Source organism: Panulirus ornatus, chromosome 48 (assembly GCF_036320965.1).
Source record: "Panulirus ornatus isolate Po-2019 chromosome 48, ASM3632096v1, whole genome shotgun sequence".
NCBI classification, from domain to species: domain Eukaryota; kingdom Metazoa; phylum Arthropoda; class Malacostraca; order Decapoda; family Palinuridae; genus Panulirus; species Panulirus ornatus.
In genome coordinates this window covers 19,927,029-19,943,210 of record NC_092271.1, presented here as the reverse complement: position 1 = coordinate 19,943,210, position 16,182 = coordinate 19,927,029, and the positions used below count along the sequence as shown (strand labels likewise).

Below are 16,182 nucleotides of genomic sequence, written 5' to 3'. Positions count from 1 at the left end.
CCAACACAGCGAGTGGCCGTAGGGACTTAGAGCTGTAGTAGTTGCTTGGGAGATATTGCTTTTAGCTCATTGGTGGTCCAGGGGTACACTCTCCGTTTACCGTTCTCGGTCACCCGGGTTCGATTATTATAGGACGCGGGAGACCGACAAAGCAATATATATATATATATATATATATATATATATATATATATATATATATATATATATATATATAGTTATTAATCGCCGTCTTCCGCGTTTAGCAAGGTAGCGCAAGGAAAGAGACGAAAGAATGGCCCAACCCACCAACATACACATGTATATGCATAAATGCCCACACACGCACATATACATACCTGTACATTTCAACGTATACGTACGTATACATACACAGACATATACATATATGCACATGTACATACTCATACTTGCTGCCTTCATCCATTTCCATCGCCACCCCGCCCCACATGAAATAGCATGTGTAATGCACCGAAACCGCAGCTCCCTTTCCACATCCAGGCCCCACAAAACTTCCCATGGTTTACCCCAGACGCCTCACATGCCCTGGTTCTTTATGTGTGTGTATATATATATATATATATATATATATATATATATATATATATATATATATATATATATATATATGAGTATATAAATGAAAAAAACAGAAGGATGAAGGTAACGAAAGAGATTCAAGAAAGCAATTAGATGTTGAGGAATGTGTTTATTGTTGAGCTTGCTCGTGTGGCATTTAATACATGTGGCCAAATGTATTACTTTTCATAACAGCCGCTGGAGAATATTTTTATGTACGCTTTCTGTGATAATGTCTGGCCTTCTGTTATCGTCAGGGATTTTTTGTTTACATGTTCAGCAGGTTTTTTTTTTTTTTGCATGTTCACCGAGCTTTTGTTTATGTTCTTCAGGTTTTGTTTACATGTTCATCAAGATTTTGTGTACATGTTCATCAGACTTTTGTGTACATGTTCATCACACTTTTGTTTACGTTTATCCGGCTTTTGTTCACATGTTTAACGGGCTTTTGTGTACACGTTTATCAGGCGTTTGTTTACACGTTCATCAGGCGTTTGTTCACATGTTCACCAGTCTCCTGTTTTCGTTCACCAGCTTTTTCTTGACACGTTCAGTCCCCTTTTGTCTACACCTTCTTCACCAACCGCTGTTCCCACTTCCTCTTGGTTGTGTTCACACGTTCCCCAGCTGTTTGCTTGCTGTTGAACTACTGGGTCACCAGACGTCAGGGAGCACGGAATGTGTCGCATATTTTGGCAGCAGCTCGGCGGACGTGCCCCCCGAGGCCGCTCACTTGATCCTCAGAGACGTCAGAGGCACCAGCAGGTGTGGCGAGGCTCATGGTAGGGCTGCTGGTTGCTGGGGTGTGTGGGAGCACACCGTTGGTGACGGAATTAGGAGTGTTAGGGTGTATACCCCGTAGCGATAGTGAGGCTCTGGACTATGGGAGAGGCTAGGAGATCTGTTGGGAGGAAGGTCTACCGGTGTTGTGGGAGATCCAGGAGTGTTGGAGATGTTTTATAGCGTTGTTGTGGTAGATCGTGGACGGTTGAGGGAGGTCCAAGGGTATTGTAGAAGTTTTAGGCGTGTTGGAGAAGGTCCAAGATTGTAAGGTCTTCCAGTGTTGGAGAAGGTTAGGGGAGGTCGGGAATGTTGGGGAAGGCGTCGTAATGCCCGTCATTGGTTTGGAGAAGGTTCGGTCAGGCTTGTGGGGAGGAAGTTGTGGCGGGAAGACATTACGATCAAGAAAGATAAGGTGAGAGAGCTGATAACTGGGTGGCCTGTGTCTTCAGATATGATGATTGGGCAGTTGAATGTCTGCAGTCAATTGTATACATATGATAACTCTTATCTCTTAGTCCTGTCCATTATCTATTAGTATCTTCGTCCCTCTGATATATCCAGGAATAGATACGGGATGGATGGATGGATAGACAGTAACGTAAACTGCAGCATCGTGTGAGTGGAATCACTGACGTGGGAGACATGACATTGTATTCCCCATCCTCGTATAAATGGTGAGGACATGTGAACTCCTGTTGGTGGTGATGTAAACCCTGGAGTACAAGAATCCTTCATGATAACCCCAATCTTTATTCAACTCCTCTTATGCACGATGGAAACCCTTCTAAGTGGGAGTTATCGAAAGGTTTCAGCCACGTTGATAGCCGCTGGGGAGCAGGTGCCATGTGGCTGGGAATGGTATGATTAACAGATACATGAGTTAGGGGGGTCACTCGTTGTGGTAATCTACCGTGTCAAAGGCCCATGAGGTTCGGTATTCATACTGATGGTAATGTAAGATAATTTGTGATTATACAGGAGGCGCCAGGCGGTAATGACTTTATGGTGATGTAAGATGAGTATGGAATACATGAGATCATTGGTTATGGATGATGATTGCTAAACAGGCTGGGTTTCCACTGGTGTAAGTGTACGATGATCTTCACAGATGTAGGTTTCCCATGGGTTTGTTGGTGGTAGTGTTCGATAATTTGACCCTAGGTGTTGTTTGTGTACGATACTTTTCATAGACATATAAGACTTCCTACCTGGCTTGTTGATGTACGATAATCTGACCCTAGGTGGTGTTCGTGTACGATAATCTTCATAGACATCGGGTTTCCATTAATGGTTCTGTACGATAATTATTCGATGGGATTAGTGTAAGAAAATTCACAAGAGACATGGGTTGGTAGAGGGAGGGAGGGAGGGATGTGTGTTCCCCCTGTGTTGACGGTGTACGATAACAGTCGCGTACATTAGGTAGGGTCCGTGGTGAGTACATTTAACTCCTCATGCCGTGGACCGACGACACACTAGACAAGGTTCACGAGTATTTTCAGCATTTCGCGGCTTCTCAGCTTCCATCTGTGCTCTGCTTCCTAACGCGCCGCGGTGACCTAACCGTGAAGCAGTATCGCCGAAGACTTTGGGGTCTCAGCTGGCGGGAACGGACATATTTACGTAGTTATCTGGTTCTGAAGTTCAGGGAGGCTGGCGAGGTGAAAGACGAGGCCGGATTGAATAGCTCGAGTCTCCCTAGATGGTCGTGAAACCAGGGTTGTTCCCATACACCGTACGCAACGATACTTCGGTCCTCGTCGGCTCAGATTTGATTCTCTGTTAGTGAGGAAGGAGTGGACGCTGGTGGAGTCAAGCTTTGGTGTATTTCACGCTGCAGGAGTGAGTTACTGTACGATTCTCAGGTGTACACCATACGATGATATGGATGTTCCTCCTTCCTAAGGGTAAGGGGGTACTGGACATTTGGCATAGACTAAGGGTATATATATATATATATATATATATATATATATATATATACATATATATATATATATATATATATATATATATATATATATATATATATATATATATATATATGTATATATATATATATATATATATATATATATATATATATATATATATATATATATATATATATATATATATATATAGCAGAAATGAAACACGATAAGTTCCCAAGTGCACTTTCGTGTAATGATCACATCGTCAGGGAAGATACAAGAAAGAAACAAACACACACACACACACACACACACACACACACACACACACACACACACACACACACACACACACACACACACACACACACTTCTATTCATCGTTGTTGTGTTGGTCTTGATAAGGGCATTCAGTTGCCGGCGCCCTCCCAGCCCACATAGATATAAGGAAACATCCTCAGCCACAGTCGCTCATGGACTCGTTCCCGTGAAGTATGAGGTAAAGCAAGACCACAGCAGTACAATGATTAATGAGAAGCCTCCGCCAGAATCAGCGAGCGAGTGTCCCAGATAATGATACATGATATTCATTTTAATCTTATCACCTGCCAGCCCCTAGGGTCACTGAGGCCGTTCCTCGAGCCCTAAATCAATGGCACGGGAATGGCTCTTTGTCATGACATGTTCATATATACTATAGTTCCTTTGACACCCTCAAGTGTCAGGTCAGAAGCCGCGAGGCATGGTGAAGATACGTATGGCTTGATCCTTGCTGGTCAGATCAAAGACCCTGAAAGTGAACTTTGTTCACCTAGTCATCTTCATCAGACGACACTACAGGCCTATGACCTGGCCAGGGTCAAAGGTCACATACGATAGACATGTATTTGACGTCTGTTGCAGTTTCTGTACATTTCGGGTCAAAGTACTGGTTGCTAAAAAAAAAGAAGAAAAGAAATCGGTAGTAAGATGATAAACTCTTAAAATAGATATGAAGAAATCATTGTTTCCCTTCTTTTGTGTCGGGACTGTACCAGCTGGCATGGGTCTGATGTGGTTGTGGTGCCGAACTGCGACTCTGGGTCGATGGATCTAAGGAGGCAAGAGATAACGGTGGCGCGAGTAGTAATTTAATCCCGAAGATTGTTGGATGAGTAGGGAGGGCTGGGAGGAGGACTAGTGGGCAGAAGGTCTCTTAATAGGTGACGTAAAGTGGCGTAACAGTGGCCAAGCAGGTGGCTTAACAATGGCTGAGCAGGTGGCGTAAAGTGGTGTTACAGTGGCCATGCACGTATCGTAAAGTGGGGTAAGAGTGTTCGAGCAGGTGGCGTAACAGTGGCCGAATAGGTGGCGTAAAGTGGCGTTAACAGCGGCCAGCAGGTGGCGTGACAGTGGCCGAGCAGGTGGCGTAAAGTGGCGTTAACAGTGGCCGAGCAGGTGGCGTAAAGTGGCGTTAACAGTGGCCGAGCAGGTGGCGTAAAGTAGCGTGAACAGTGGCCGAACAGGTGTATCACCATGGCATTGTGCATGAGGATGTGTGGAGGCCTTTGTGGTCCGTGAGGACTGGAAAGAGAAGATGATCCCCCCAGAGGGAAGCAGAGAGCCCCGAGGTACTCATTGAGGAGGTCGACGAACCATGTGATGAGGCAGTCCGCAGTGCGAGGGTAATTGCTGGTGGGGACTGTCTTGTGGTTGGGTAGGCCGAGGTTTTTTTTTTTTTTTTTTTGAGGAGGGGGAAGGTCAGGGAAGGTGAGAGCCACAAAGGCCTTGTGCTTTTCCAGGACGCTATGAAGTCCAGGTACGGGACTGCTGTGGGGGTGGGGTTCTCTCTCTCTCTCTCTCTCTCTCTCTCTCTCTCTCTCTCTCTCTCTCTCTCTCTCTCTCTCTCTCTCTCTCTCTCTCTCAGCTTTTTTCTGTCATCTAAGACTGATTGTATCCATGTTGCAGGTTGCACAGCATCTAAGGCTGACTGTATCCATGTTGCAGGTTGCATAGCATCTAAGGCTGACTGTATCCATGTTGCAGGTTGCATAGCATCTAAGGCTGACTGTATCCATGTTGCAGGTTGCATAGCATCTAAGGCTGACTGTATCCATGTTGCAGGTTGCACAGCATCTAAGGCTGACTGTATCCATGTTGCAGGTTGCATAGCATCTAAGGCTGACTGTATCCATGTTGCAGGTTGCATAGCATCTAAGGCTGACTGTATCCATGTTGCAGGTTCCACATGGGTTGGCTGCAGCTGAAGCGGTGGCTCTCCTTCCTGCCGGTGGCCTTCGTGGTGTACATCCTCCTGCACTACTTCGTCTACCAACCTGACCTCAGCGGCCCTCACGCTGCCCTCCTCGGTACGTATTGACTGGCCTCCAGAGGCCTCACCGGCAGGTATGAGATACCTGGGTTTGGACGTTGCAGCATATGGAATCATGGGAGTGGAAGTGAGCCATTAGGTGGGTGAGGGGGCGAAGGTGCTGGAAGCACTGAAGAATGTATGGAAAGAGAGGTCATTGTCTGGGAGGGCGGAAAAGGATATGTTTTAAGTAGTACTGGTCCCAGCAGTGCCGTGTGGATGTGAAGCATGGGCTGTACACGAGGATGTGCGGAGGAGGGTGGAAGTGCTGGAAATGAAGTGTTTGAGGACAATACTTGAGTGTGAGGTGTTTTGACAGAGTAACTAATAAAAAGGTGAGAGAGGCGTGGTAATAAAATGAGTGAGATTGAGAGGCTGAAGAGGGTATGCTGAAATGGTTCGGACATACAGAGAATGAGTGAGGAGATGTTAACAAAGAGGATATATGTGTCAGAAGTGGAGGTAACAAGGAGCAGAGGAAGACCAAACTATAGACTGAAAGATGAAGTGAAAAAAATTCAATAATCAGCGCCTGGACATGCAAAAGTGAATTAGAACGATGTGGTATATAGGGGTCAACGTGCTGTCAGTGGACTAAACTAAAGCATGTAAAGCGTCCGGGGTAAACCATGTAAAAGTTTGTGGGACTTGGTTGTGGGTGGTTTCAGTGCTTTGTGCGTGACAGATAGAGAACTGATAAGAGCGAATGCGGCCTTTTTTAGTCCGTTCCTTGCATTGCTTCGTTAAGGCGGGAAACGGCGATCATGTGTGTGTGTGTGTGTGTGTGTGTGTGTGTGTGTGACAGAGAGAGAGAGAGAGAGAGAGAGAGAGAGAGAGAGAGAGAGAGAGAGAGAGAGAGAGAGAGAGAGAGAGAGTAGTATAAAAAGAAGAAGAAGAAGAAGAAGAAGAAGAAGAAGAAGAAGAAGAGAGAGAGAGAGAGAGAGAGAGAGAGAGAGAGAGAGAGAGAGAGAGAGAGAGGGGGGGGGGGGGGGGGGGAGTTTTTGTTGAACTGTGTATCTGAAGTGAGTACTTCTCAGATTATGAAGACCTGATATAACATTTAGGTTAATGTGTCAGTAATGTTGACGTAAGAGTGAACGTGATGTGGGCGACTAAGTGCTCTCGTCTCCTCCACAGTGTCTGGTCGACGATCCAACGAGAGCGTGGTGTCTGTGGCTGGGGGCAGGACCCTTCAGAGCGGACCGCGGGTCTTACCTCCCCTGGCGCAGGACACGGTCCAGCCCGAGCTGAGCCTCACCAGCGACCTCCTTAGTTCCAAGGAGCCGCCCTCGGCCGCGGAGGGGACCAGCGGTCGCCGCAACGACAACGCCACCCTCAGCCAAGGTAGTGGGGCCACCTATCCCTTCAGCCCCGTCAGGTTTGACAGTGAGTCGCGGGCCCTCTTGGGTGACCCCTCCAGGGACCAACTACAAGAGGACCCGGGTGTCGTCGGGGGCGGGTCGGGGGCTAGGTACGCCCTCTTGGGTGACCCCTCCAGGGACCAACAACAAGAGGACCCGGGTGTCGTCGGGGGCGGGTCGGGGGCTAGGTACCTGGGGAGTGGGTCTGCGAGTCGGGGGGACGTTGGCACTGCGTCCACACGTCCGGAGGCCAGTGATGCCGTGCCCATACCTCTTGAGGAGGCCGGCTTGGCGCCCCTGGCCACTCCTAACTCGTCGACGGCACTGCTCAGGCGCACCGCCCACATCTCCACGCCACGACCCGCCCTCCACGACACGGCGGGCCCTCCTAGGGGAAGGGTACCCATGCCTCCCTACGTCCCTGAGTATGGCAACGTTAGTCCTGGGTGGGAGGGAGCTGCGCCCCCCTCACACCGCACCCTCCCACGGTACGACCACCTCAACTTAGCCTACACTTACCAGGGGAGGGAGGCGTACGACCATCAGCCTCGCGGGTACGCTTACAACCCCTACGGCGCCTCCTACAGCAAGGAGAGGGCCGTCCAGCGCGCCCTCTACGCCCACAGAAACTCCCTGGCCAGAATTGGTGGCTTTCCACAGGTTGGGAACGACCTGTCTCCAGTATACGACCCATTTGCTTATCCCGGGGGTCGTGACCTGACCATGGGGAAGCAGCTGAAGCCATCCGGCGGGCCAGGTAATAAGCTGGTGCATGGTGGTCGTCCTAACTGTGGCAGTGGAGGGTGGCATCTCCGGCCTCCTCTCCACACCTCCTCTTGATGACTTCTTGCTCGTCGTGCATGACCTGGGGCAAACTCTTCATCAGTGTCTCTCTCGATCCAGTGGAGTAAATTTAAACGCTGTTCCTAAGTTACCAAGATATGTGCTTCCCAACTATTGTGGTCGATACGTTATTATTATTATTATTATTATTATTATTATTATTATTATTATTATTATTATTATTATTATTATTATTTTATCTTTCTAATCCTTTCGTAACTTTCTTTTTTCCTGTTCTCTTTTCGTAAGAGTACAGGAGACTTTTGAAGACTTTTTGATTCCCTCTCGGTAATGCATGCACTGGAAGTCTTTGTAACATTGATAGTATACCCTGGCAGACTCTGTACCACTTGCCCCCTTGCTCTACAGTTGGTTTGATCCATTTACTTCCGCTCTCATCTCTCAGATATACGTAGTAGAAAGTTTTCTTGGGCAGAGTCTTGAGAATTTTCGTGCCTCTCTGGCTGTTGACGGATCGACTTTAGACAAAAATATTGAACAGTTGTTCATTACTGTAAAATGCATATATATTTCTGTTTACACTTAGATAGCAAGGGCCTCTGAACGCCGTAAGCAGACTACCATATATGTGTGTGTGTGTGTGTGTGTGTGTGTGTGTGTGTGTGTGTGTGTGTGTGTGTGCGCGCGCCTTAGTCTGAGCCAGGTACCCCTCTGTCAACCAACCCCTGTGGTAGGATGCACAGCTGGGTTGACAGTGGACCGACTGCCGCAACCAGGATTCGAACCTATACGCTCTACCCATGTTGACCCTTTGAATGCATCGCGGTCAAGAGGGGCATAAACAGGTCTTTTCAACTCAGCACCACAAGGACATAACTCCTTTTTATTCATTCTTCCATAAGCGTCTGGAAATCACATCTGGACCTCATGTTTGCCATTTACCCGGGGAAGGACGTGGACCTGGAGTAAGCACAGGGTGGATGAAGCCAAGAAGACATTGAGGTAATGCGAGGAAGAGTTGACTGATATATGAAGACAAGGATGGTTAAGAGAGAAAGGGAGGAACATGGGTATATATATGTATATATATATATATATATATATATATATATATATATATATATATATATATATATATATATATATATATATAATCGTAATCGTTACCTCGTAAAGGTGTAAAGCTACGGTTGCTGAGTACTGAGAGTCGTCCACTAGAGAACTGCCAAATGATAGAAGACGTGAGGGAAATGCCATTGCTATTCTCAACTTCGGGGGCCTGATCGATCTTGAGCTGGACTGGCGCGACCCTTCAAGTGTCATCGTGACTGACGGCGAAGCCTCGAGGGGCGCCGTCTTGGGGGCTCTGGCCTTGAAGCCGTGTGGTTGGCGACGTTAACCTCCAAGGTTGACCTTGAGATCGCGGTGCTAGAATCTTGATTTCAGGTCTCAAGGGCCGTGTTAGCCTGTGGCCTAAAGATACTGGTGTCTGTACCCTGATGTTTACATTCATGGCTTTGTATACATGATTAAGAAAACATTTACGTAAAAGTGTGAGGAAGATTTTTTTTCCCTAAGAAAACATTTACGTAAAAGTGTCAGGAAGATGTTTTTTCTCTAAGAAAACATTTACGTAAAAGTGTCAGAAAGATTTTTTCTCTCTATCTTTGCGATCTCTGTAAATGTAAATGAGTGCACGAAAATATATCCCCACTTTCTTTTCTCTGTCTTCCATTTCGTTAAGCCTCATAGGGAAGAAGTGCTCTTCAGCGTCCTCGGAGGTTCTCCTGGCTTCTGGCGCGGCGGGCAGTCATCCAGATGATAAGGCGGGAAGGTCGTGGCCCTTCAACCACCACATCCCATTCCCCACCTCTCGCTTCCCGCCACAACCCACTCCTCCTCCTCCTCCTTCTCCTCACTCCCCGCCACCACCCACCTCCAAACCCCCATCCTAATTTCCCCACCTCCAGAATCCTAACTTCAGGCGCCGTATTGGTTAAAACAGGAACCAATGTGAAAGCACCAAAGGCAAATGGAATGTAGAATGAGATGGTGATGATTGGTTGGTTGATGGTGATGACGCCATAGTGATGGTGAAAGCTGCATGATGAGTGATGATGCGGGATGATCCCTTCATGACAGAGGATCTGGATCACATGATGACATTGATCGGATGATTGAGGGAGAGTTGGTTGATGGTGAGTGATGACCGGGTGAGGATGATGACCGACAGTGATCGGATGATTGAGGGAGAGTTGGTTGATGGTGAGTGATGACCGGATGAGGATGATGACCGACCGGGTGGTGGAGTGATGATAGATTGATGTAATAAGAGTTCCTGCATGGTGACCCCTGGCCACGGACATCCTGTACCTGGCTCCCGTGTGGTGACCATGACCATGGACGTCCTGTACGTGGCTCCTGCCCGCAGACCTTAAGTCAACATTTGCTGATGGGCCAAACGTTAGCCTCTGCGCCGAGCCATCAGAAGCGCCGATGCTAATGACTCCAGTTTTCTCTCCTGTCCGTGAAGGAGTTGGGTGGGTGATTAGCCGAAGGACCTAGTGCGCCCGAAGGAGACGTTGCAGCCCCTCGAAAAGACCACCAAATAGATGGGACGGCGTTCCCAAGTGCCTTACGTGGAGCCAAGGGCGCTAGTAAAGTTTGTATGGGCAGGATGTGAGAACCAGTCTAACTATAACGTAGGAACACCAAATAGATGAGGCGGAGTTCCCAAGGACAGTTCCTGGAGCCCATGACATTTGGAAGGATGGAACCCATGACGTTAGGAAGGTTACCAAGGGCTAGATGTGAGAACCACTCAAGCTGCAACCAAGGTCGAAGTTCATGAACTGGAGATACTGCAAACCTGTTATGAGGAGAAGGAAGACATTTCAGGGATTTAAGTAGCGAAAATGTGATGGTCTCAAGTTCTGTGGGTTTTGGTTGTTGAGTACTTTTTGTTACTTAATGAATGTTATTCATTACATGAAATTCAATGAATGATTATGGAATGCAGGTGGCAGCTAAAAAAAAAAAGTCATTCATCACTCAAGACGTGTGTGTGGTGAGTATTACGCGTTAGGTCTGCCATCAGTGGCAAAATCTCGTCGTAGTTGGGGTAGGTACACTCTCTCTCTCTCTCTCTCTCTCTCTCTCTCTCTCTCTCTCTCTCTCTCTCTCTCTCTCTCTATCTCTATCTCTCCCCTCTCACACAAACCGTCGCCAAATATTGACACAGGCTATGGAGTGGTGGTCGCCCCAAGTGTTGCAGGAAGGATCAACATTGATCAAGTGTCAAGAGGTTCGTCTCGGCCTCGGGGAGGCAAATACGGCCAACCTCATTCCCAGCTGGAGCAGGAGGTGCCGAGACGGGTTTGGCTGGAGGAGGTGTTGTAGGGGCTGGGGGGTTGGATGGCGGTGGGGTGTCTCGTATGTATATAGGTTCGGGAGGGGAGTAATGTAGGGCAGGAGGCTTCTAGATTTCAGATGAGGAGGGGAATTGATCTCTGGTTCAGGTGGTAGGAGAATGAGGTTTGTACAGAGTGGTGAGGACGGCTGGCTGGAGCTGAGTGGTGAAGGTGTTGATGGCTACTTGATTTCTAAATGGAAAGGTAAAGGAAAGTCTTATTTACTTGTGTCAGGGGTTAAGGGAAGGGTGGACTAAGAGCACAGGGTAGGAGGATCTCAGGATAAGGGAGGTAACAATGGTGTTGAAGTTGGGAAAAAGTCAAGATAGCCACATAGTGAGTTTTTTTTTTATTTTCATATTTTTCATAGGTTTTTGGACGGGAAGTCACGACATATCCTTTTTTTTTCATCAACTTAATGAGATAACTTTTATCATCCGATAGAGGGATTTCAGCAGTGATCATATCAGGGATTTAGGGATGTGTGTTGGATGGGAGGGTATCAGCCAGGTGCTGGAGACGATCCCCCAAGGGTGCGAGGAAGCATCTGGCTCACCATCCGCCAAATACCGTACGACCAGATCAGGGGGCCTGATGACGAAGGACTCCCTCAGTAGGTCGAGTGTCTTGGGGTAGGGGCGGGAGAATATGGTCCCGACGACTCTGAACACTACTTGACCCGTGGGGGAAAAGGGGGAGGTGTTGAGCGCCAGGATCCTAAGGGTTTCCGGACCCACCACTCCTCCCCTGAGTCAAGTCTGTAGGTAAGAAGGAAGGTCACGACTCCGGGTCCCGTTGACCCGTAGGAGCTCTGGTCCTTTACCGGGGCTTCATCATGGAACATGTCTTCTGACGCTGCTGGAAGGGGCTTCCAGATTTTACCAAAGGGAGGCCGCTGGAGTTCTGACGTGTAGAACAACAGTAGCATATCATATCAAGGGATGTACGGTGGTTTACATCAAGACATCTGTCAAGGACTGTTCGCTTGAGCCAAGGGCCCCTTATCAGCTTCTTTGGGTTCCTTTGTTCGCCTCGAAGACGACCAGCGGTCGAGCTTCGTTGTCGTTCCGCTCCGGTAGGTGTCGGAGAGGTGCGCATTGTGGTCGACGACGACGCTGACGGAGGCGTCCATCGCTTACGTGGCATCGGGAGAGTCGACCACTGGAGATAGGTCCTCACGGCCAGTTAAAGCCAGGGCTTCAGTACGAAAGGAGGACATCCCATCGCCTCTGGATGGCTGGAGGACCTCAAATGTTTGCTTGATGACGTGCTGAGGCCATGAGATATTTCTTAACAGCCACGTAACCAAAGGGACCCTGGATATTGTGGCGGCTACGTAGCCAAAGGAACCGGAGACATGGTGACAGCTACGTTATTACCAGGACATAAACACTACGACGTAACGCTAGAAACACTGTGACGGTCATAACTGTGGGGAAACCATTAGTGACCGGCTCTTAACCTGGGGAAATGATGACGACCCCTTAACTCTGAGGGGGGGGGGACGTGTGTGTGTGTGTGTGTGTGTGTGTGTGTGTGTGTGACGTAGCGCTACACTTGCTAGTTACCGTTACACATTCGCCGTGAACTAGAAGCGGGTAAGAGTGATAACGGTTCCCTTAACAGTGTAAAAAGTTTATAAGGGAAAATACCTAGGGAGGCCCGAGGAAGGATTGGACGGCGGAGGATGTCGAGAACCATCGAAAAAGGGACCATAAACTGCGGGGGAAAGGGGCCATAAACTGGGGCAAATGGAACTATAAACTGGAGGAACAGGTCGCATATGTCGACCCCTGTGCTGAAAGGGTCTTACGGGCATTTCCCATATATGTTCCTTATACCTTGAATATGTTGATGTAGTGCACTGTAAGGTGTTACTATAGTGCGCTGTACTATGTGGCCATAGTACACTGTAATATGTTGGTATAGTACACTGTAATATGTTGGTATAGTGCACTGTAATATGTTGGTATAGTGCACTGTAATATGTTGGTATAGTGCACTGTAATATGTTGGTATAGTACACTGTAGTATGTTGCTATGATACACTGTAATATGTTGCTATGGTATACCCAAGACCCCCGTGACTCTACACTGTGTTGGAAATATTCTTTTATTATAGTTTGCACGACTACTACACTCCAGTGCTTTTACACATTACTATAGCTCACACGACTACTACACTGCAGTAGTATTACCCCCCTACAGTACTTTACACAACCACTTCACTACAGTGGGGTTAAGCCCTTACTACAGTTTATACTATCCACCAAAATCACCCCTAGGGTCGAGTCTTATGGCAGGTTGTATAGGGTCAAGTCTTATGGCAGGTTGCACAATTAAGCTGTGTTAAGCTTAGATTGTTCAGTAAGCACAAGTGGTCTGGTGCGTCAATGTTATTTACTGTGTGGCTGAACTTGGAGGGGAAAGGATAAGGTCAGCCAACATCTTGGACGCAACACATTGGACATTGACTAAGCTTTTCCAGTCTTTGTTACGCCAAGTCTAGTAGTGCGCCACAAAACATTAAGTGCCACAGTTGATTAAGTGTCTCAGCAGCAACAGCAGCATTAGGAGCAGCACTAGTACCAGCAGCAGCAACAGCAGCAAACGTCAGCGTGAAGGGAGCGAGCGCCACCTGGTCCTTCAGTGTCTGGCGACCTTCCAGACTGGAGCCGGGCGGATTCCCTCCTCCCCAGAGTGTTAGTCCACTGAATACGTGTGAACGTTGGCTCGGCGAGGGAGAGGGGCAGAGAGTGTGGCCAAGGGAGCGTATTTCCTCAGCAGTGGAGACTTGCTACTGTTTCATGTTTATCATTATAGTAAGAGGCAGCTGATCCAGTCAAGTACTGGGGTGTCTTCATCTTGCCGCTTAACGCGAGGTGAAGATACCAAAACATCTTTGGCCTCCAAGGACGACTTGGGTCTGACGCGAACCTAAAGTAGTGGAAAATCTAACACTGTGGAAGCCTTGTGAGGGATCCTGGATAATGCTTCATTTAAAGTCGCAGTTCCAGGCTCTCTTTGTCTCCAGCCTGAGAGGAAGATAACTTCCTTGCTGGAAGCAGGAGAAGAAGCACTCTGGAAGGTCTCGGGAATGATCTAGTTCCAGGATATACCTTGGATGATGAAGTTATGGAAATGTCGCCGTGCTGGAAGAACCTGCAGAGCTGGAAAGCTGGAAAAGTGCCTCTGGGATGTTTGAGGGTGGGAGTGGAGGTCACAGACGTTATTCGTTGAATATACTGCGAACGTCGAAGTCAGATGTTAGTGGCGTGGTAGTTTACTTGCCGGGACAGAAGCCTCTAAGCTGTCTGCAGGGATTTAGATCGCTGAGTAACACACCAGGAGTACGGTGGTCGGAGACCTGCTCAGTGGAGTTATAACGATGGTCTGTTCTATGACGTGTTGTTGAGGATAACTCAAAGCGATGCTGCTCAAACGTGGCACAGTATTCATGTAATGGTAACAGCCTCGTATTTTGTCTCTTAGAGTACTTCACTTCATAATCACCTTGTACGTGAGTTGATAATATTTTGAAAATCATGACTCTCGCCTTGGTGTAAAAGTGATCCCTCATATTTTGAAATCCTTTTAAAAGTATTAGCTCGTGTGTTTACTTACTCAGGACAAGGGTTGAAACTGTTGAAATTATAAATTATGAGACACTGTACTTCTACCAATGTTGTGGCATGGCATACCATCTGGTCTGGGATATGCATAGCAACGTAGGTACGATCATTGGGCAATGATTTATCGGAAAATAAACGCGTTCAACAAATATTTGCACAAGGTTTACCACTGCCCATCGGACGCCGTTGAATCCTTTTTAAAACCAGTTGTAATGTGTCGCCGACAACATCCAAGACTGCAGCCACCACACCACTTGGCCTTTCCCCCCCTGTGCCTTCACTGTCAAACCTGGTGGTGGCTCTTTACGTGCACGTGTACATTTGTGTGTAGCTGTGTTAGTATCTTGTTATCTGAAGACCTCACTGAGTAGTACTACAGGTATACTAGCGTCGACTCTCGCTCACAGCATGTCTCGAGGGCCTGGTGGTCGGCGTCTCACACAAAGGTAAGTGATTACATGGTGTTCATTGTCATGATTTAGTTCATGAAGTATCATGTTTATATTGTGTGTGTGTGTGTCTGTGTGTGTGTTTATCCCAGAGGCTCTTAGCTGTATATTTTTTTGGGCCAAATTCAATGGCTTCATTTGATTACAGTTAACTTTTCCCCTTCTCAGTAGCTTGACAAGTGTGTTACACAGTCATGATAAGAAAGATTGAAGCTAACGCAGTCTCTGCAGTCGTGAGACTTATCTATGGTATTGTCTGTTATCTTAAACCCCGTTGTTGGTCATGTGGGTTGGCTTTGATAAATCTAGGCTCTCACACACACACACACACACACACACACACACACACACACACACACACATATATATATATATATATATATATATATATATATATATATATATATATATATATATATATATATATATATATATATATATAACTGTTCCCACTGTGTTGGCTCACTCACTGCATCCCTTCATCTCTTTCTTAGTTCTGCCTTGTCACATTCTACCTCCAGCTACACTGCAACATGACGTAGTTGTACTGTTGGGGTTGATATAATACATATTCTTCGTGTTCAGTCACTTGCCAATACGCCCCATGTCACCAATGCATCTTGGATATGTATACCTCCTTGCGTCTTTCTGTTATTTTACGCATATGTCTTTTACACCACTTTCTGTCCGCCTCACTGATTCCAACCATGTCATCTTAAGGTCTCCAGCTTCTCTGCCCTCATGTTTCACCTTTTCTGACCTTGAAAAGCTCCTGTCTCACGTCCATACATAGATAAGTAGATAAACGTGATATATGACAAGGATATAACCACCTCCGTGTTGTGTAAAGGCTTTAAGGTGTTATGATGTCGTCTGTATCTTGATTTAAGGGGACAGAAAA

At 47.2% G+C, this 16,182-nt stretch overlaps 1 protein-coding gene across 6 annotated transcripts in view; it reads left to right on the top strand.

Annotated features, from left to right (window-relative positions):
* The window catches only part of LOC139763804 (beta-1,3-galactosyltransferase 5-like), a 189,735-nt gene that overhangs the window by 152,879 nt on the left and 20,674 nt on the right, over nucleotides 1-16,182 (top strand). For all 6 annotated transcript variants that reach the window (XM_071690071.1, XM_071690068.1, XM_071690069.1 and 3 more), the window contains 2 exons: nucleotides 5,496-5,623; nucleotides 6,763-6,969. In XM_071690071.1, the coding sequence (XP_071546172.1) occupies nucleotides 5,503-5,623; nucleotides 6,763-6,969 (328 nt within the window). In that variant the 5' untranslated portion in view covers nucleotides 5,496-5,502. The remainder of the gene's footprint in view (nucleotides 1-5,495; nucleotides 5,624-6,762; nucleotides 6,970-16,182) is intronic.